Raw genomic sequence first — 20,982 nt, 5'->3', positions numbered from 1 at the left:
ACACTATACACTAACAGTGTTGTAGTAATTCAAATATTATGTATTGTTACAATGGCCTGTTACTATCCTTACCAAAACAATTTGCCTAGTCATAGTTGACAGACAAGCAGCACTAAGAAGGTAGGACGCCATGTGAGCTCCATTCCCCAGACATCCCCTTTGGTCCATGGAAGACAGTTCAAGCATCTTCCATTACAATGTTATTATCAACAAGAATCTTCCATACATGTTTTTTCTTATATTAACTTACCTCCCAAGGTCAATTAAAAAGTATTGTTTTAAAGACTTAAATTTAACATTCTCCAGAACAGTACTACCTTATATCCAAGAATATTAACTCCCCAAAACAATAGCGTGCCTTCTTTCTAATCCAAATTTAGAACACATATACTCAAAGTCACAAGGCTGATGACCTCCAATACATATCCTGATCATCTTATCCAATAATAAATACCACAGAAGAAAGTTTGCCAAAATAAAAATGGGAATATTTATTATCTTTTCTACTAAAGCAATGCAGATCTTTTGAGATTATACATTGGTCTTTGCAAATGTTTCTACAGCTAAATTCATACTTTTCAATTTTGTAAAAAAAAATCAGACACATACTTTGTAAAAACAAAGACACAGGGTATGTCACTGAACAATTGGATAATATTATAATTGTTAGTAGGGATGAGCAAAGAAAGCTCATGCTTATACTTCAACTCTGGCATTTGTATCATTACCATATATTCACATGGGACGAAATGGGTACATTTTCCTTGCACAGTTTTAGGTCCACTTCCCAAGCTTTCAGAAATCAGACTGTTAAATACTGAATTTGACCAAGAGAACCTAAACGTTACTTAGCAGTACTACATGCACAAGATGCAGGGGGAGAAAGAAAATTAGACCCGTGCATACAGTACAAGACAAACTGTTACAATTGTCAAACGTGCGCTGGACAAAATTTAAAGTTTATGAAAAGTTTTATTTGTTGTAATGAAAATAGTTTCAGAAGCACATAATTGTATGTATTTTGCAAAGTCATCTTTACTTGGCCTCCTGAACTTTCTTGGCATTCTGTTTTTCTTTTGCCTAGAAAACAAAAGGGAGATGATGTTAAGTTCTGTTAAGATAAAGATCTTCGTTTTGGAGCTTTGAATGACTACTCATCACATTTTTGAACATTCAACAAAATATGCTGTAGAAAGAGACATTTTAAATGTAAATTTAGACCCTTCAGAAGTATCCTACTACTATTTTACTAGGTTCATATATAGAGCCTTTCAAGAACACATATAGGTTCAAATATATAATACGAAAGAAACTATTAATTAGGTAACTTCCATAGGGGAAAAGGAGAGGTGAAAAAAACCACTATTTTTAAAATGTAATTTAACCTTCATTTTTCATACCTCCATATTCATTAACATAGAAATAACTTCCTAATGAAAACATTTTATGTCACAAGAAAACACTGCATTCAGATATACTGATTATCACAAACTAAACTCTGAAGCAACCAAGATCTCAGTTTTTCAGATCTTTCAAAAGAGCAGAGTGGAAAAAAACCCCCAAGAGTTCCTACCAAGATATTTGCGAACAGATTCTCATATAACTTGTATCAATTGATAGATAGTTCAAATTGACAGGGAACTAGTATTTTCTTCCTTATGAATTTAGTGAAAAAAAGATTAGGCAAGAAGAGGGCACAATTCAGATGCAATACTAGCCATCTTTCTGTCAAAACATTTGTTCATTCTGAATCAGACTGCAGCTTGTTACCACTTATTACTGAACAGAACTGGATTTAATTCAGTAATTTAGAATTAAGATCTGTTATCACCAGTCGCTCAGGTCCACTGGAAATTTACTTGTAAGAGAGGCTTGATGGTGTTATAAATAACTCCTATTAACATGAAACTAGATTAAAACTCCACAAGTTACCCAAAGAAGGAAAAGATTAAAAAATGGAATCCAAAAGTTACTATCTTATAAGCTACTGGCCTGCAAACATACTCTCCTAAGTAAATTCAGCTAAAGAATGTACTCATTAAATAGTATTTAGCTCTTTTTTCATTATAATAATATAGAGATCCTTTTTCAGTGTGAGTTCAAAACTAGGGATACTGTCTATGGCACATGAGTAGACACGCAAGCCAGCACTGATCTTATTACAATTCAAGTACTTGACTAGCCATACAGTTCAAAAACCTTGCCAAAGTGACAGACACACTTTAATAAACTTTTATTAATACAAACCTTAATAGTAAATCAATGTCAATAAAAAGGGGAAAACAATGAGCCAGTAAATCAGTATAAGAACAGAGAAAACAGAACAAATTGCAAGCCACCTAAATTACCAGAACCTCTGTGCAAAGGTTGCCATCTAGCGTTCACAGCTAGGTAAATCAACAAAACTGAGTATTGAAGAGTCCAGGTTGGCAAAAGGGATCAATCTTCTACATACAGGTCTGTGTACGCATAGGTTTAAATACTCCTCAGTTCAAAAAGGGGTATCAAGACAGTATGGGGAACTCTACCACATACTAACTGGAGCTACACATCACAATTTTAATAGGACTTTTGATTTCTCGTGTAGAAAAGCCCAAATCACATGTCTGTTGTATTGTGGCATCTTAGGCCCTGTAATGTGATCGTTTAGCTGATATTGAATTGCCTCTTCCTGTATCATCATTAGAAAAATGTGTTTAGGTTATCAAAGGAGAGATACAGTTTGCCTTTGCATAATAGTGCAAAGTTGGTTGGTCCCACAATCTCCAGTCTCCACTGGAATTGTGCCTCTTGAGAATTGCAAGGGACCATCAGGTAAACTAGCAATGTAACTGAATGTAGCAGTTTAAATAAAGAAACCCATGCCATTTATGCTTCAAGATATTTGACTGCGTTTTTAAGTAGAAGGTATGAAGAATTATGGTAATATACTGTTTCTTGAAAGTCAGCTAGGAAATACTTACTTTTTCTACTAATGGTATTAACTGTTGGTGCTCTGCTAGAGTCTTTAATAGTTCCATGATGAAAGGCAGGTAGTTATGTTTTCTTCTAATATTTTCAATCTAAAAATAAATTAAAAGCGTTAACTGAATTATTATATGGCTAAACGGGGATTTTTCCCATCCCTGTCATTGTCGTCCACCCCCCCAGAAGCTGGAATTCTTTTTTAAATTTCAGCCAGCTAAAAATAAAGTCAAAGCCATAATATTCTGAGCACCTGGTGAGAAAGTATATGCCAGATCAATTTACTCCTTAAGGCACAGATTATCCTTACAGTCTACATACTAGCCAAAAACCCCTCAACAATTAAGTAGATTATATGGTTTAGCCACTGCTGTAACACTGACAAGTACTGTTGTCTAAACTATTAGCTTTTTTTTTTCCCTCTCAACTTAAATTGCAGTTTGACCTCTGTATTTTTACAGTCCCTTACGTAGTTGTGGCCTCAGCCTAGGCTGAAGACAAACATTTCTGTAATGCAAAAGTGTAACTATTTTTGTTATACTACACACTTTGCAATTTCTACAATGGTTCAATCCTTCATAAAGGTAGGAGATTGATTGGTTTTTCAACTGAGAGGAACGACCTCCACAGACCCTCAAGTTGATACCCTAACATAAAAAAAATGTGGCCTTTTAAGCAGTTTCCACAATATTTCCACATACACTTAGGAACTTTAAGGTTTTTTGCCCCTCAATTTCATTTCTATGCTTTCTCTCAATGCTTGGTAAAGCACATGCTTTGAGGGTTTTTTTGGGTGGGTTTCTTTTTGTTTTCTTTTGGGTTTTTTAATAGTTTCTTGAATTGCATCCTGATGCTGTGGAACAGAATGTGGCGACACTGCTTTAGAGACAAATAACAATAACACTTTACAACTGAACACATGTACTGTAGAAATATATTTGAAAGTATCATTAGAATTATTGAAGTCTTGGTCTGTACCTTATAGAAACTAGTGAAAACATTTCTTTCATTTTTAGTGATGAAACACAAAATCTAGTGAAAACATTTATTTAATTTCTTTATCCTTTGATATATACAACTTCTATTTTAAAACTTATTTTTAATCTAGCCACTTTTCTATACCCCCCCAAAAACAGGTTAAGGGATTAAAAAAAGAAAAATTTGGTTACTCAGCTCTTTTTCCCCCTCAAAACATTCCTTTAAAAGTATTAGGCAATTATTTTAAAAGTTGCAAGTTATGATCTCAGAGAAACTTTCCCATATCTCATTTTCATTAATACCACATGTCATTTCAAAGAATGATATGCTTTCAGCGCACACACGTAAAGTACTTATTTAGGAAAATGCAGAACAAGCTAATTGTGCCTTCACTGCTTCCCAACAGAGGAAAAGACAACAGGTAAACTATAACAAAAGAATAATTCAAGTACCCTAGGAGAGCTTCTTTACTAAAAGCTATGCAAGTATCTGTATGTCAGATTAGGACAATGTATGTGCAAACACAGAATTAATCTATACACGAAGTTCACAGAATCTCCTGACTAGCCTTCCTTTATCAACTGATGAATCAACATTCTTCATTACTATACAATGAGAGCTGGAAGAGCTTATATGAACACTCTGTAGAAAAAAAGAGAGTTATGACTAACACAAAGTCCTTCTAGTAAAAACAAACAAAAAATTATACTTAGTAAGAGGCCACTGTTACATATAGTACTGTAATTAACAACTCCAGCAAGAAAAGGCTCATCAGCCTTCTGGGGCACATAGAGCAATTTCTTTGTAGGAGTTCTAGAACTCACCGTGCTTAAAAAGTATTTTAAAGTGAGAAAGGTACAAAGAAGTAGCAAAACAAACGGAGCTATAGAGACCATTACAAACTGACTTGTAAGCCTTATGCTAAAAGGAAGCAAACTAGTAACTAACCCGTAAATTCAGGAATGCAACATGAATTTACATAACATTGTCTTTCTAGTACCCATCCAGTTCCTTCAGATTAATTGCAACAGCCTCCCACAGATATAAAAGCTGGCTTTTTCTTACAACTTTCCAGATAGTTTCATCAGAAAAGCAAAGGCTACATACCTTGTATCTTTTTAATTTTTGGTTCTCTTCTTCAATTAACATCTGGTATTTCGCAACTTCTGATTGTATAGAACTTAACATATTACTACTTTGATCTGTATCCATAGGCTCCTCCTTCCACAAAACAGAAAAAAAGTTAAGTGGATGACGTTACTGCATTTTTAATTTTTTTTTTTTTTTAATTAAAATAAGTCTTGTCTTAAGAGTATTTCTATCACAGAGATTCAGTTTTGCTTACAGTTATAGGCACATTCAAGGAATTTCCACAGTTTGTTATAAGTAGATTAGCTCAGGTACTAGGAAAAGAATAGTTCTACTACCACAGCAAATTAGTCAAGACAGAGAGCCACAATGACACAGTCATACTGTACTGAGTGCTCAAATTAGCTCACTCAGAAGTAACCAGAGATGCATCAGTGCATCCACACAGCACTGCACTGGACAGGTATGTAGTAATCCTTCCCTGCTTTTTTTAGTGATACTCCATTTGGAGCAAGGAAAGAATAAAGCAAAGACACAGAACTATTATCAGAGAATTACTTCAGTAACTTAAATACCATGGCCTACCTCTGCAAGTTGCTGCTGTAATTCTGCAATCCTCTGCTCATATATCATCTTTCTGTCAGATACGATAGCCATCAAATTAAACCTTATCTCACCTTCACTGTATCTAAATGAGGAACACACACACACAAAAACAAAAAAAACCAAACCACTTTCAAAATTAATCATTAACAGGACAACTCAAAAACCTCCTCCATGATTTCATTATAAGGGAACGCATTTTGTGGAAAAAATCTACATGGATCTATTAAATTAAGCTGTGCTACAGATCCAGTCTGGCCACAAAATAAAATCAGACCTCAGCTGAGCACTATCCAATATGTAACTCCTAATAACCTCCTCTCCCAAGATTTTACTATTCCTGTCTGTGGTCACAAAAATTAAATATTGAAACTGTCCAAAAAAGAAAACAAAATCTGATATAGTCGACAACAAAACTTGCATGAGACTGCTGCATACAATAATTTTTACTTTCTCATTACTGTTACTTGTTAGGAAACATTGGAGACTTCTTCATACAATGTGAAAAGTACATTCAACAATTAGACTAGCAGGCCTTTCAGAGTTCAAATTCTCCAAATGCGATTTGGTAGTAATGTATTGCTTATCATAAAAGTCTTCAAGTAAGACTTTGAAAATTTTTTTCTAAAAATGGCATAAAATCAACTTTATTCTAACATGTTTGGGGCTGCAGTTTGCGGTCAGAGCTAAGAAGTAGGAAAACATACTATAGTATGTTTTTCTAGCTGAAATTTCTAAAAGAAGCCACATACCTAAGGAAAACTTGTTCTCTGTAAATACCAGCTGTATGGATATATATTATTATTTAGGATTTTTAATTATAAGCACACACCCAATTTTTATCCATGGTAATAGCACTCATTTTTCACTCGCAAAGACCCACAGCTGTCTAACAGAGTTAATCATCTTGCTCTTCCTTTTTCAGAGTACTAGTAGGATCTCTCTTCACTACACAGATACCTACTTCGATTAATCATACAGGAACACAGCGTATTTGAGACTTATCTATCATCACATTTGGCTCATGTTGGGCAATAGGTTCTGAAGTCACACACTGATATGCACATAAAAATGATGCATAAGCATCATTCCTTAGAAATTCAGCTGAAAGCCTTTAATTGAAGGAAATTAAGAATAAGTAATTTTTAAACATATATAAGGCACTATATTTTAAAAGCATCATGACCATTTACTTTTGTATACGTTTCTCTATGACAGGCCGTACAGCACTTATCCAGTCATCTTGATTGCATCCACCTAGAAAAAAACACACAAAAAAAAAATTAATCTACTTAGCAAAACTTATTGCAAATTCAAGACCTCTGTAATTCAGGCTTACGCAGCAACTTCAGAGTATGTAACAAGTTTTTCCTTGGCAACTGCAGTCTCAAATTACTCAGGTGATATTTTAGGAGATGGAAGACACATTTTTAATAACAATATTTAGATAAGGTACTGGCCAAAGCAATGGGGAAAAACTAAATTTTAAGGGCATAAGCACCTAACATTTATTTTGTTGACAACAAGAAAAAACGGGAGTAGGGGGGAAGTATGTTATGTAAGATTTTTATGACACAAAAGAAATTAGTTGGTATGACAACATAAAAGTAGACAGCAAAAGAAAAAAGTATGGATAGTTACAGCTGTTCCATTTAAGTAAAATAAAGAGTTAATACTATGTAGATGCAATACAACATTCAAAAGTCAGACACAGAAAAAAAATATAAAAAGGATATGATAGATAACTTGATTTTAAGATAAACGATTAAAACGAATTTTAAGACAACTAAAGGTGATTTCATAAAGTTGATAATGCCTCTTTAACAATTTCAAGACCTTAAAGCAAATGAAGAGACTCATGATCTTGTGACCATAAAAATTATGTTACTGGTAGGTCTGTAGACTGTATAGTCTCCCTAGCCAGACTAAAGATGAGATTTAGCAGCAAGACATTAGTCAGCCTAAAAATAAATACAACTGTCAAAAAAATTGGGAAAACACTCTGGAAATGGAGTGTGGAACATATTGAGATTATATCAGACTCAAAAGAAAGTGCAAATACATGATAAGCATTGTAGAGCTTTTCAAGACACAAGATGGCACACATACCACAAGTTAAGAAAGATTACAAGACACAAAAGAGGAACAACTCTTACAGAGACTAAAACTACGCTAGAAGTAGCTATTCTTTTTTAAACCATTGGGAAAATATTTGCTATTGAAGAAGAAAGAGCGCAGTGTGTAAACACCAGCCACATAATGTATAAAAAGTGTATGGAGTCAGCTGTATATATGCTCCCACACAAGAAACAAATGATAAAATAAATGGATAGTTTATAATCAACCTGGAAAAAAAAAGTTTTGAAAAGATGACTTGGGAATTGTCTTGGGTGACAATATCACAACAAGGAAGACGTGGGGAAAAACATTAGCAAAAGGAATTGCACACTATTGGTAAGGAAAGCCAAAAAGATTACAGTTTTACCAGGTTTTGTTAGAGACAGCTCAGAACAACAACATACTTCCTCAGGTAAGGAGAGCAAACATCCACAAGAAGTGGGTTATGTAAACTTCTCTCTTGCAACAAAACTATTAAGGTATTAGAAGCCTGCTGGATTGCATGGCCTGTTCATTTGATTACTGACTGAAAGGAGAGATAATCAGAAACATGCAGGAAGAAAACTGCATTTTCAGACCAACAAAAAGAATAAAAATAACTGCAAAGAAGTATAAGCCTGAATAGCACATTAAGAAACCTTTAAAGATACACTTTATTTTAATAAATAACTTGGTTTAATTCTATAACATACAACCAATTTGTTGCAATAAGCTATTGTTAAAATGAAGGATGTTCAGAAAAAATATAAAATATTACCTAAATCAATTGGTCCTTCCCTTAAGCCATCTAGTTCATATAGCCGTCCATTAACAGGAACATAACTTACAAAGTGAAATGCATCTTCTTCTTTTGCTGAGGACTTTGCATCAAATTCAAACATCTGTTGTCTGCAAAGAAAATTTAAAAAAATCTGAGATGAAAAAGAATTTGCTCACATTTTACCTAGATTTAAAACATGTGTTACCTGGCAAAACTGTTGTGAACTTGCCGAATCACTTCCGAGTTGCTTAGTGCCAAACCTTTCATCTGAAAGTAAGTAACAAAATTAAATAGTGTCATATCTACGTTGGCTTACAATAATACTTAAAATAGAGAAAATAGTAGGCACTTACCGCAGCATCAAAACTTTGTGAAAATTCTTTAAATTCTGACAAAGTCTCTCCTAGGTGGATATCTTGATGAGCACAATTTAATAGCACACTTACTATGGCTTGAGTAGCACAAGCATTATTAATTACCTAGAAAAAAGTGTTGAGAATTTGTTCAGTACTGACGATAAAAATTTAATTTAAGCTGGGCAACATTATTCATTACAAACAGGCACTTTCTATGCTGATTCACATTAGAGCTTCATTCTAAAACAGGCAGCAAATCTAGTCTGAGTAGCCACAGAAAAACCTTTGCTATAGGAGACTAATAAAATGAACACTGGATGGCTGTCATATACAATTCATTGATAAAACTGATATTTCACACCTCTACTTAGAAACTCTGTCATTCTACTGCCTCACCACCTCCCTAAAGTGATTAATAAAGGACATAGAAGAAATACAGGAACCCTCTGATCTCAGTGGAAAACCAAATATAATACTATGCAAAGCAAGCTGCCCAAATTACATTACTATTTCTATGGTCTTAAAAAAAAGTCAACTCTCCCAAAGAGAATGTCCTTCAAATAATCAGAATTCCTACCAGGAGTCAGAGCTCAAAAAAAAATTAATTTGGGGCAATAAAACACATTACGGAACCCAAAATTTTTATAAAGAGGTTGTGTTGGACAAAGAATTTAACATATCCTAGGGATAAACTAATAAAATTTAGAGGTGTTCCAAGATGTAAAGATTTTTTAAAAGATTGTTTGCTGAACAATAAGCCATATGAAATTTTAGATTTTTTCACTTTTTTTCTTAATTTACAATATACCTATCCTTTTCAACCTAACATTTAAGTTACTAGTTTGTGTGACACTGCTCCTTACACTTAAGCATCACATATTCCATTTTTAGAAAATATAAACAACTCCCTTTATATTACAGCCATGTCTTTAATGTTGCTTAGTAATACCCAAACTACAGTATTTAAAGAGAGAGACAAGGATTATTAAATATAACCTGAGATTTAATTAAAAGCACAGTAATCAAACAGTGTAAGGCCGTAACACAAGAAAGACTTAATATTAGCAGTTTTTTCTCAGTGAGCTATACGCAAGGAAAAATAATGTATCCTCAGTCTATGAGACTATTTTGCAATTGAAAATTCTTCTTAAACTTTGGGACTGGGAAAGAGGATGTTGATTTTGTATTAAAAAATGAAAATTAGTTCAGGGCTGTGAATGTGAAACCACTTCCAACAAGAAAGGAGAAGGGGGGAGGGAAAAAAAAAAAGGAGAAAAAACCACCAACCTGTTTTACAATCAAAGCTAGTACCTAACAAAGGAAAACCTACTATGTTAATATTATAAGCCACACCATATATTCATTTTCATAGAATCATAGAATGCTTTGGATTGGAAGGGACCTTTACAGGTCATCTAGTCCAACCCCTCCTGCAAGAGCAGGGACATCTTCAACTAGATCAGGTTGCTCAGAGCCCCATCCAACCTGACCTTGAATGTTTCCAGGGATGGGGCCTCCACTACCTCTCTGGGCAATGTGTTCCAGTGCCTCACCACCCTCATTGTAAAAAGTTTCTTTCTTAAACCCAGTTTAAAAAAAAAGAAAAAAAATCTATGTTCTATATTTCAGGGTGTTCCCAGTTCAGATTATGTCTGTATGTGCAAATGATAAAGAAATAATAAAGCACTTCTTAATTTAAGAAAAATACAATCCAGTTGACTTGAATGGTAATCAAGGGAGTCAACTACACACACAGAACAGATTACAGCCACCGAAACTCAAATTAAACAAACTGCAGGTACACAACCTGCAGTTTAGAGTTAACACAATTACACAATAAAGGACATAGAAGGGAAATCCATCAAGGGCAGTGAAATAATGAACAATAGCAGAAAAATTAAAAACCACAGACTACTAGAATGACCTAATTCAAGAGATTACTATCACATAGTAAAAGGAACCAAGAACTAAAGATTCTCTGAGATATGACTAGAGAATGAAATTACAGACAGTTGTAAAAGTAGTACTAGGATGAAAGCAGGAAGATCCTAAGCAGATTACAGTGGGCTAACCTGAAGCAGTGGTTACAAACATTGCAATTAAGCTGATAGAGAAAGGAGAAAGAAGGTAGAGACACCTGTGGTGAAGAACTATTAGAACAATGCTATTACAATGAAGGGAGGGTCACTACAGCAAACTGCACTCGTTAAATGATAACTAATACAGGACATTATAGGGAGAGACAGCACTAAGTGGTAACTATTTTTACTGAAAAATCAAGATGGAACAATCACTTGCTCTGGCAGGCCACTAACCCAATAATGGCTTAAAAAAAGGGAAGGGAAATTAAGACAGATTTTGTGCCTAGAGGCAAGATCAACACAGAAACTGTGTTGGACCAGCTGGATACAGAAGCTTTAAACAACAGCAAAAATAGGAGGAAAAATTAAACTCAGCAGGGAATTTGTGGTCTCATCAAATATTTGCCTTTCAGCATAAATATATTTTTGTATTCCAACTACAGTATGAGAGGAGTCTGTTAAAGTATATAAGGACCAAGCTAAACAATCTTGTCTTACTGCTAGAAAACAATATACAACAGATGCAGATCTTAGACCAGTGGCCCCCAGCTGTTGAAATGGAAATACATTATAGAACTACAAATACTCTTCAGAAAGTGAGAGGCAGGAGGTAAGCAAAAGGCAGCAAGAATAGTCCTGTAGCAGAGGAACAGAAACAAGTGCAGGTGATATGCATAAAAAGACAGTGTGTTCCTGGGTCCAGATGACATGAGAGAACTACCAAGATGGAAGAAGGAGGTACCTAGCTAATGATAGTTCATGGGCAGGGTGAAAAGCACAGAACAAAGAGGTGGTGATTGTAGTACCAAATGTAGAAGAGTGCAAGGTTTATTTGTCACACAGGCACAGCATCCTGTCAATGCACACAGCCAGTCCAGCACTGCCATACACATAAGCTAGTAAGTCCTTTGAGAGAGAAACTGGTCAGGATACCCATCTAACCTAATTGCCAATGTGTCTCTTACTTAAGGTGTCTCAGCATTGGCAGAAAAAATTTTCTGCATTTAGACAGCATGAAAGATAGATATGCAGGTTGTCCCAGAAAGATTTTTATTTTGACTTGAGGAAACTTAAGAGGATTTTCTGTATTTGTCCAGAAATCCCAACATTTGCCTGTGTATTTCTGTCTGGGAAGTCCTGGTGAGATATTTGATTGATCAGTATTCAGGACTCCAATGTAAAGCAGACACCTTTGAAAGATTTTGCTAGCAAAGCTACAAGGTGTATTTAATAATATTTGAAAGAAAATAATAATATATACACAGATATATATGCACATTACTGAGATTATCTCAAGAAAACTGAGAAGATTGACATATCACCAAGTGAAGCTTAGCTTAAAACAAACAACGGAGCCACTTGAATAGGCTACTCTGACATACTCTTCAATTAAGACATGTAACTTCATAAGCATGCACCTTTCCCTAAGGATCCAACCTGAGTTTCTGGATCTACTTAAGGCTGAAGCACTTTAAGTTCTTGACTCACATCCTCTATCTGATGGATTACATATTTTGTTTTTCAAAAGCTGTGGACAGCCCTGTGCTGTAACTGGTCGTATAACCAGCAAATCTCTGGGGTTCACTTAACTAAGCATCCCCATGTTACAAAACAGTTGGCTGTACAAAACTCAACTTGAAAAATTCAGCATTAGGACAAAGTTCTGAAACTTATTCTTGTTTAAAAACACTATCTAATTTTATTTATTTATTTTTATTCCTTTGGAATAAAGATATAATCTTCCTATAGTTATATTCAATTACTGAAAATCTCTTTCAGACTTTGATTAGATGTGTTGCAAGTTCATTTTACTTATAAGTTATCTGTTATCCCAAGTTTAGCTTTAACACAGATATCTGGTCTATCTTAATGTTACCAAACCTGAAAATGTCAAAAATTTTGAGTTTGAAATCAACTGGAGTATTAGAAATGTTAAAAAATACACATATGCTTCCATTAGCGGCACAAAGATAACTAAAGACCAATGTTTTGTTATTAACAGTATCATTTAGAAGATCCTCCTTCTGAAGGTATATAGATATTGCCAATTAATGAAGTTAATGTTTTATTATCACAATTGTAATGTTCTATCATCACAATGCAGCATAAAATAAATACATGGCACAAAACAAAGGCATGATACCAATACTTCAGTAATAAAACCTGAAGAGGTTATTAAACTAAAAAATTTTAGTACATAAGTCTGCAACAATGGCATTCTTTTTTGTCAAGAGACACTTCCACTTCTGCAGTGATCAGCACAGAATATAGCTATTCAAAACAGTGCTGAAGACAGCTGAATACATTGAGTGGTACAATAATGTAGCCACTGTGTATAAAAACAACAGCAAGGGCCTACACTTAAGCAACACAGAAATCAGGAAATTCAGAGTTAAGGCTGAAACTGTATCCTTAACTCACCTCATTGTGCCTAGGTATCCTAGCTCAAAGGGTATGTAAGATCATCCAGAGTTCTGTGGCCTCAAATAGAGGACCAAATCATACCTAGGCATAACAGGGAGGCCAAATTTAACATGAGTGCACATAAAAGTGACCATAAAAAAAAATCCTTTAATACGCATGCATATTAGACAGACTTTAAAATTCAACCCCCCCAACATACTTGTTATTTAACTTTGAACAAGATCTAGCTGTCATTTGGAATTCAACTACAACATCACTATGAAAGTGGATATGAGTAAAATGTGAGCATGCACAAGCTTCTTATCAAAACTGAGTTTCCTAATGCAATTTTAAAGATGTTTTGCTACACACAGTTTGAGAGCTGTAGCCTTTTACATCTAACTAAGTTCTCCCCCTCCCCCCCGGCAAATGAAACAATTTTTAAGATGGAACATTTAATGAAAATTGAACAGAAATGGAGCCATGCTGTAATAGCATCATTTATTTCCCATACTAAATTGTTGTTACATATTAACAGTTACTTAGTCTTCAGGATTCAGAATGACACTTGAGAACTTCTCTGCAGTAAAACAGATTTACTGCAGAGTACCAGATCTCTTTAGGTGGTAACATTTAAAAGAAGAAAATGTATGGGAAAGGAAAGAGAGCCAAAGACTTCTTGAGATTTTTAGGGCTCCAGTGTCATGTCAGTTTTGAAGATACAGATCAACAGACCAATAATCTTAAATGTCATAAAAATTTTGCTAACCCAGAAAACAAATCTATTTGTTCTGGGGTTCCAGCCTAGAAATGAATATATGGTTATTTTACTCACCGCTTTTGTAATTAAGAAAAAAAAGTCTTGACATCTGAAAGACTCTTGAAAGACAACAAAACCCCATCCTTAAAGCCACCATAAAACTGGACTTAAAACATACATGGAGAAAATAAAAAAGGCACGTGAGCCCAGTTGCATGATAGCTGGGAGGAGTTGCTATTTTACAACAGAAATATTTAATATTAATGCTTGTCTTCCTTTGTGCTCCTGCGTGACTCAGAAGGATTCAGACTGTGGTTTCAAGAAATGCAACAACCTCAGCACTACCATAAAGAAACTCCTGTTCTCTCTCACTTACCTTTTACCAGCTGCGGCCTGTACAGACTCACTGAACAAATACATCTCATAATGTGGCAGGAGACCAGCCCAGAAAATATGCACAGAGAATCTATAGAAAACTGCTGGCTGATGAGCTGCACTGGCTCATGGAAGTTCTATGAGCAGCTGAGCCATTGCAAGAGAGGAACAGAACCCTGAAGTTTAAAGGAGACAGGTTGGAAGGACCAAGACATCCTGTTCTCATCATCAGCAATTAACCAGATCAGCCATTTGCTTGAGAAAACACTATCTAGTCCTCAAAACATAGCTTGTCAAGTTAGATCTCTAACTAAGGCTAACTTCCTCCAGTATGAAAGTCACCACAGCTAAACTGTTATTACAAATCCTCCCAAAATATCAAAACCAGTTTCTTTCATTTAGCTGTTGACTTTTAATTTTAATTTCTTAGTGACTATTTTACTAGTTGTTCAGTCACAATACCTCAGTCCAGGCCAAACTGAACTGACATGAAACACAAGCATATATATGTCTACAAGAAGTGTTTTGATTTTGCTAAGCCACTGCACTTGACTAACAGACAATACTACAACATGAAAAAGATATTCTAAACTCTTTGCAAGTTACTTTTGAAACATGTTCCATGCCATCAAGTGGCATAACTAGGTACTACTATTTTAAAATAGTGAACACTTCTAGAAATTGTTTTCCATGCTGAAATTAATGAATTCTTACAGTCAGTCCAGCACACCCCTCCTTAAAGGCAGCAGGTGAAGGAGGGGGAAGATTAGAAAGTTCCTACACCTCCACAAAGAGGTTTCAGGCTTAAGAAAACAGTAAAATATGAATGCTTCAAAGCAAGCTACAAAATAAAGGACTTTTCATTGTTAGCCTTTAGTTTTCTGGTTTTGTTAGCAAGCCTAACATTATCCAAATTTTCTGACGTACATTCTGCAATCCCAACTTAAAGCTCAACAAAGCCCCTCTTAGCTATTTGCTTTTAAACACAGTGTCATGCTTCAAAAAGGGAAGTGGAGAGGGAAAAATAAGCAGAAGAAGTGGAGCAAGCAGACAAATGCCTTGGAAGTTTTCAGCATCCACAAGAACAGCAATTCTGGGAGAACCTCATCTACTCACAGGAAACAAGAAAAATGAAATCCCTTGAATGAGGGTAAATCTGCTTTCATCTTAAAAAACCCTCTGCAGATTCATATCAGAGTGATTTCCTCCTGCCATGTAACCACCCTTTGAGAGTTACATCAAGGATTTTCCCTGAGGTTCTTTGCATCAAGGCTATTCTGTAGCCACAACCTACTGATCACTAACAGTATGTTTGATTAGGTAGAAATCACAACCTAAACCAGTGTCTATCAGACCTATAAACCTATAAAGACATCTGGCAAACTACTGCTGATCATTGTATCATAAGAATGGTGGACACTGCTTGGCAGGACTCAAGAACTGCAGCAGGGGAAGAATGAATACAACAGTATTAAAAAAAGACCAAGGAATAAAGTCATCCCCAACAGCATGAAACAGTAAGGTGATTATAAAAGAAACAAATTAAAGATGAGTATCTCCACAACAGAAGCACATGTACAGAGTAGCCAGGAGAGCTACAGATACACCTAATGTTTCCATTGTTTTCCATAGTTCTATACTTTTAGCTAGAAGTGTGCGGAGACTTCTTTATATTCTGAAATTTACATACAAAACACTTCTGCATTTGTGGAAAAACAAAACAAAACAACCCAAACAAAACCAACAACCAGTCTATGTGTCAGTCTTCACAGAAAGCCTTAATAATTTGCCCTTTGATATAAATGCTTTGTAATTAACACATGTAGAATTACACTTCTTGTTTGGACTGTTACATTTATCACTGTTTGAGAAGCAGGTCTTGAAAAAGAGCTAGAAACATTTATTAAATACTCCTACTTTCATTCTGGTTACTTTCTCTTGCTTTTCTTGCTTGCAAACAATATGCACAGCAGCCTGTCAAAGCTAACACAAAATTTCAGTGCTACTCGGTATTTAATAAAACCCAATGGATTACATTAGCAAAAACAATTTTTCCTGTAATTTCTAATTTAAACTCACCTTTCTGATTTAAATACTTAAAAATTCCATGCCAAAATAGTCTGCAAACTCTTAAAGGAAAGTATTATCCTCAAGTTACACTGCCCTGGCTGTGAGCATTTGAGAAAGGCAAGAAATAAAAACTGGACCAAAATAAACATTTCTTCCTAGAATTTGTTGAAAGTGGTTTCAAAAAATAATTTGCTCATTCTGCTCAGAACATTTACCAAGTAATTCTTTATTGCACAGAAGAGTTAGTTACTTTTATAGGAGAGGGCTGACAAATAAATAAGAGCTTTACTCTTCCATAGCTGATGATATTTTTGTCTGATTTGACAGATCAATCTGATTTGCTTTGTTAATCATCTTTTAATACACAGTTCCTACTCTCACAGAATTTGTTAAAGTTATTTCACCTTGTAAAATGTTAATTTTTGTGTACACATTAACAAAAAGATAGTTTATTTTTCAGTATTAAAAGCTATGTTTCATGACTTATCTAAGAAAACTACTGAACTTGCCGTACCTGTTTAGCAAAAAATATTGTATCCAGTCTGGAATCCTGAACAACAGAACCTGCTGGTTCCTCTCCAGGCTGCCACTTGAAGAGGAAAATCAGCCCATGTACTGGCCTAAAAAATAAAATTGATATGAAAAAAATCACCTGTACTGATGAAAAATATCAACGCTAGAAATCTCTACTATAATTTAACCGTATGCTGGTACAGTAATTCTGTTAATATTTATTTCTAAACATAGGGAACTTGCGCTGAAATTTTCAAATGTGGTCTTTTAATTAGGCAGAACATACTTCAGGCTTCTTTCTGTATATGCTAAACAATCCCAATCTGAATTAGCATTTAGTCAGTAATTTTCATAAGTCAGGACCAGTTCTCCTGGTTACTGTAACTAGTACAGTTGCACAATACTAATTTGAATTTGTTAGTGATAAATAGTATCAAAACATTTGTCAATCATAAATAAGAGCTGGAACTAAAGTTTTTGTAATCCTTTTACACATAAATGAAATATTCAAAGAGGAGCGCTCGTGAAATTTCATGCTTTGAGTTATGTCTCTGAGAAGAGAGATCCAGTTTTCTCTTCTACTAAAATTGTGTCTTGCTTTTCAGACTGCATGTCTTGCACGGTAAACAGCTTTTACTCCATGTAGCACTTTATTTAGTATTCTCATAAAACAAAAATTTATTAGTAAAGGAAACAATTATTACAAAATCTACAGCTACATTAAAGCAAACACTCATTCATCATATCAACCTGAATTTAAGGTCATCACCACAAAAGGTTTATCTACTAAAGGTAAACGTGCTACTGTACTGCATAAGAAACTTTTCCTAAGCTCTGACCAGAAGTCCGAGATGTCTTTTTAAAGAGTGGGTCCACTGAAGGAATTTTAAAAATGCTACCTGTTACTATATTCTTTAACTCTTAGTGTTTAAGTTAAAATATCGTACGTGTGTGTCGGAAGGAAGGAAGCCAGACATCGTTCAAGACTAGAAAGATATACATCTGACAGTACAAGCAAGTAAAGCTGTTACTTTGTGAACAAAACAGGTAATGTTCTGATGAAGTATCGTATGAAGTACATAGCACAGGCAGCCAATAAACCACTTCTCAAGTAACATTTCTGCCATTCAGGTGTTACTTGTCAACTATCTTCAGTCAGACAAAAATTCTAAAACTACCTCTTCTGAACTAATTGCTACATCTTCTGAAAGATTAATTATACAAGCGTAGGATATCTGCATAGGAATACAGTATGGTCTGGGTTAGATAACATTTTCCTCTTAAAATCTTGTATGTGAACACGAATAACACTTAACACATCACAGACAAAATGGTAAAAGAATTCATATTGCCTAATGAGGGTAGAACTGTTCCATATAATACCAGTCACTGTCAGTTATAACAAGACTATTTGCCTTCACATACACATGGAAGTGGTTCTGCAGGAAAAACGAGTTACAGAAGTATGTAAGTACCATAACTTAATTTATGTAAGGCAACAGATGCAATATCATGTTATGTGAGGAAGAAAGGAGATAAAGCAAGGAACAGAAGTTTGTCAAAGAATTTGTCAAAGGATATAATGCAAGCCAATGACAAAATCATTAGAAATTTCATATTCTAGCTGCTATTAGCATCTCTTTCTGAAATCAGAAAAGCTAGATTAAGTACCAAGGCATTAACAAAAAGTAATTTAATTGCCAAGTGCTCACTTAAATCAAAATCCTAATGAACTTCTGCAGAAAATAAAAAAAAAACCACCAAAACAAGCCACCAAAAAACCACCTGAGTTTAGTACACATTCTTGCAGCGACTTCAGAAAAATGTGAATAAAAAACATGTAGTTAGAAATGTTCCTTACTTCAACTTTTCAAAGTTCTCTGGTTCCAAACTCCATATTTCTTCAACTTGTGCTCCTCTACAACCTGAAACAAGGAAAGATACAGGTTTCTTCAACTACCCCATTTAAAAGGGATGCAGCCAGTAAAGACAGACACATGAAAGAACTACGGTAACATTTACAACTTGTATGTCTACGTTATGGAAAAGTCTATTTACAGGCTTTAACACATCTTCATTAAAAAAACAAAGCCAACCAAACAAGACAGGTCAAGATAAATTATTTCAGGAATTTCTCCTGTGTATGGTGATGTTGTTTTTATAACACAGCTGCATTTAAAAAAGAAGCAGAGGAGATTAACATATCTTTGGTCACCTCATATCCTTTGCTCAGCTGAAAATAATACTGTTTTTAAAGACACTATCAGCTACTCCAAAGCAGAACTTAAAACATCTGTCTCCAGAGAAAGAGCCATGGTAGTAGACTGAAAATACTGTAAACAATACACTCAAGCAAGACGTTTGCATAAGACAGAGCCCAAAAAGTTCAAATACTTAGTATGCGGAAGATTAATCTATTAGTTAAATAGAAACACAAAAGCAGCAGCATGCCTGGACTCCACTTGTGAGAAAAATATGTGACAGACATTATATATCAATGTAACCTAGCATAAAACCATTTTGCTTCTTTGGCCACAATCCCGTGTAAACTTATCTGTTGTTATAACCATATAATCACAGTATTGCCAGAGATATTAAATACAATTTAACATAAAATTTAATATTCTAAAAGCCAAAGCAGCCCCTTGCAGGCTACCCAGCCTACGGCCAAGCACCACAGCTCAACTTGGTCACAGCCCATTCCCATAACATCCTCCCTCCTGGAGGCTCTGTAACGGATTCATCTGGCACAGGACCCGAACACATATCTAGCCCTCCGCAAACGCTGGTATGCTCCCCTACGCGGCATGTGCTGATCAAGCTCTCCGGCAGAAACCTGCCCTGGGTGATAGGAGGGGCTCCGCTGTACAGCCCGCCCTGCGACTGGGCACCGACCGCCCTGAAACCTTGAAAGCCTGGGCCGCGGCGAGGCAGCCCGGCGCCGCGGCTGGGGCCCTCACAGCTCCCCTCAGCCGAGAGGCTGGCCGCTGCCTGCGGTGAATACATGCGCACGCTGCCGGGGAAGCACGGCGCTGCAGAGCGGGAAGCGCTAGGCGCTGCGAGCACGGCCCGAGCCCGGGATAGCCGCGCGGAGGTCACAAGAGACACGTTCATTCCCACTCGCGTCCATTTACCGCCACACGGCCAGCTTCCACAGGAGCACGTTTCGCGACACTCCCGCACCCCTGCGGCAGCGCTCACTCCTCCAGCGCGGACTGGCGGAGCACGCCGGACCTCGGCCCGAGCCTCCCCTCCGCTATGCTCCACATCCCCTTCCCCGCCCGGTCGGGCCGCAGCCACGCCGCGGCCGGGCTCAGCCCATCGGGGCCCCGCGCCCTTCACCAGGGAACCGAGCAGCGCCCGCTGGACACGGCAGGAGGGCCAGTCTTGCACCCGCGCGGGAACAGCCGCGGCCACCGGGGGGGCCGCGGCCTCAGAGCCCCACCGCCTGCCCAGCGGCACAACCCCAGCACCCGGCCCCGCTCCCGCTTCTCCCTCACCGAAACCCTTGATGAGCTCCGTGAAGACGCCCGGGTCACTCTCCATGAGGCACCACTCGCCGGCGCTGCTCCCTCCCGACATGGCGGCGGCCCGCGCGCTCCCTCAGGCTCGCCGCCGCCGCCGGCGGGTTAAGCTGCGAGGCCGACGCACGCCGCTCCCTTCCCGGCAGGCCCCGCGGCCCACGCCGCGCCTGTCATCTCTATGGTGAGGCGGGGCGGGAGCAGGAAGCGGCGGCGGGGACTGGATCCGGGGCAGCCGTCCGCTGCCGGCAGTGGCACTGCCCCGGCCGTGGAGGGGCTGCGCCTCCGCCCTGTGGCTCCGCTCCTGCGGCGGCAGAGGGGCGGCGAGTGGAGGAAGCCCCCTGCGCCGCGGCAGGAAGCGGTTCCGGCTCGGCGGCGCGGCTCCATCCGG

General features: G+C 37.0%; 1 protein-coding gene across 2 annotated transcripts; it reads right to left on the bottom strand.

Annotated features, from left to right (window-relative positions):
• Nucleotides 1-474: 474 nt before the first annotated feature.
• Nucleotides 475-20,933, bottom strand: UCHL5 (ubiquitin C-terminal hydrolase L5). Of its 2 annotated transcripts, XM_072867780.1 has the most exons (11): nt 20,571-20,933; nt 18,932-18,995; nt 17,072-17,177; nt 8,866-8,991; nt 8,718-8,779; nt 8,510-8,640; nt 6,828-6,891; nt 5,617-5,719; nt 5,050-5,163; nt 2,964-3,062; nt 475-1,080 (listed from the first exon to the last, which is right to left on the bottom strand). In XM_072867780.1, exons 1-11 carry the CDS (start codon nt 20,650-20,652, stop codon nt 1,036-1,038), a joined length of 996 nt encoding a protein of 331 aa, XP_072723881.1. In that variant the 5' UTR covers nt 20,653-20,933; the 3' UTR covers nt 475-1,035. The 2 variants fall into 2 exon arrangements, with proteins under 2 accessions (XP_072723881.1, XP_072723882.1); XM_072867781.1 differs by lacking the exons at nt 17,072-17,177; nt 18,932-18,995; nt 20,571-20,933 and adding an exon at nt 13,371-13,496.
• Nucleotides 20,934-20,982: the final 49 nt, after the last annotated feature.

This window comes from Ciconia boyciana, chromosome 7 (genome assembly GCF_034638445.1).
Source record: "Ciconia boyciana chromosome 7, ASM3463844v1, whole genome shotgun sequence".
NCBI lineage: Eukaryota > Metazoa > Chordata > Aves > Ciconiiformes > Ciconiidae > Ciconia > Ciconia boyciana.
This window is presented reverse-complemented; position numbering and strand designations above follow the sequence as displayed.

What these genes read in the sequence shown, in the direction of transcription:
- UCHL5 (XM_072867780.1), bottom strand. Translation starts at nt 20,652, where the DNA reads ATGTCGGGAGGGAGCAGCGCCGGCGAGTGGTGCCTCATGGAGAGTGAC. An exon ending in GTTCACAACAGTTTTGCCAG is followed by an intron (nt 8,641 to 8,717) that starts GTAACACATGTT and finishes TTTTCTTTGCAG; the next exon opens with ACAACAGATGTTTGAATTTG. An exon ending in ATAGAGAAACGTATACAAAA is followed by an intron (nt 5,720 to 6,827) that starts GTAAATGGTCAT and finishes TTCCTCATTTAG; the next exon opens with ATACAGTGAAGGTGAGATAA.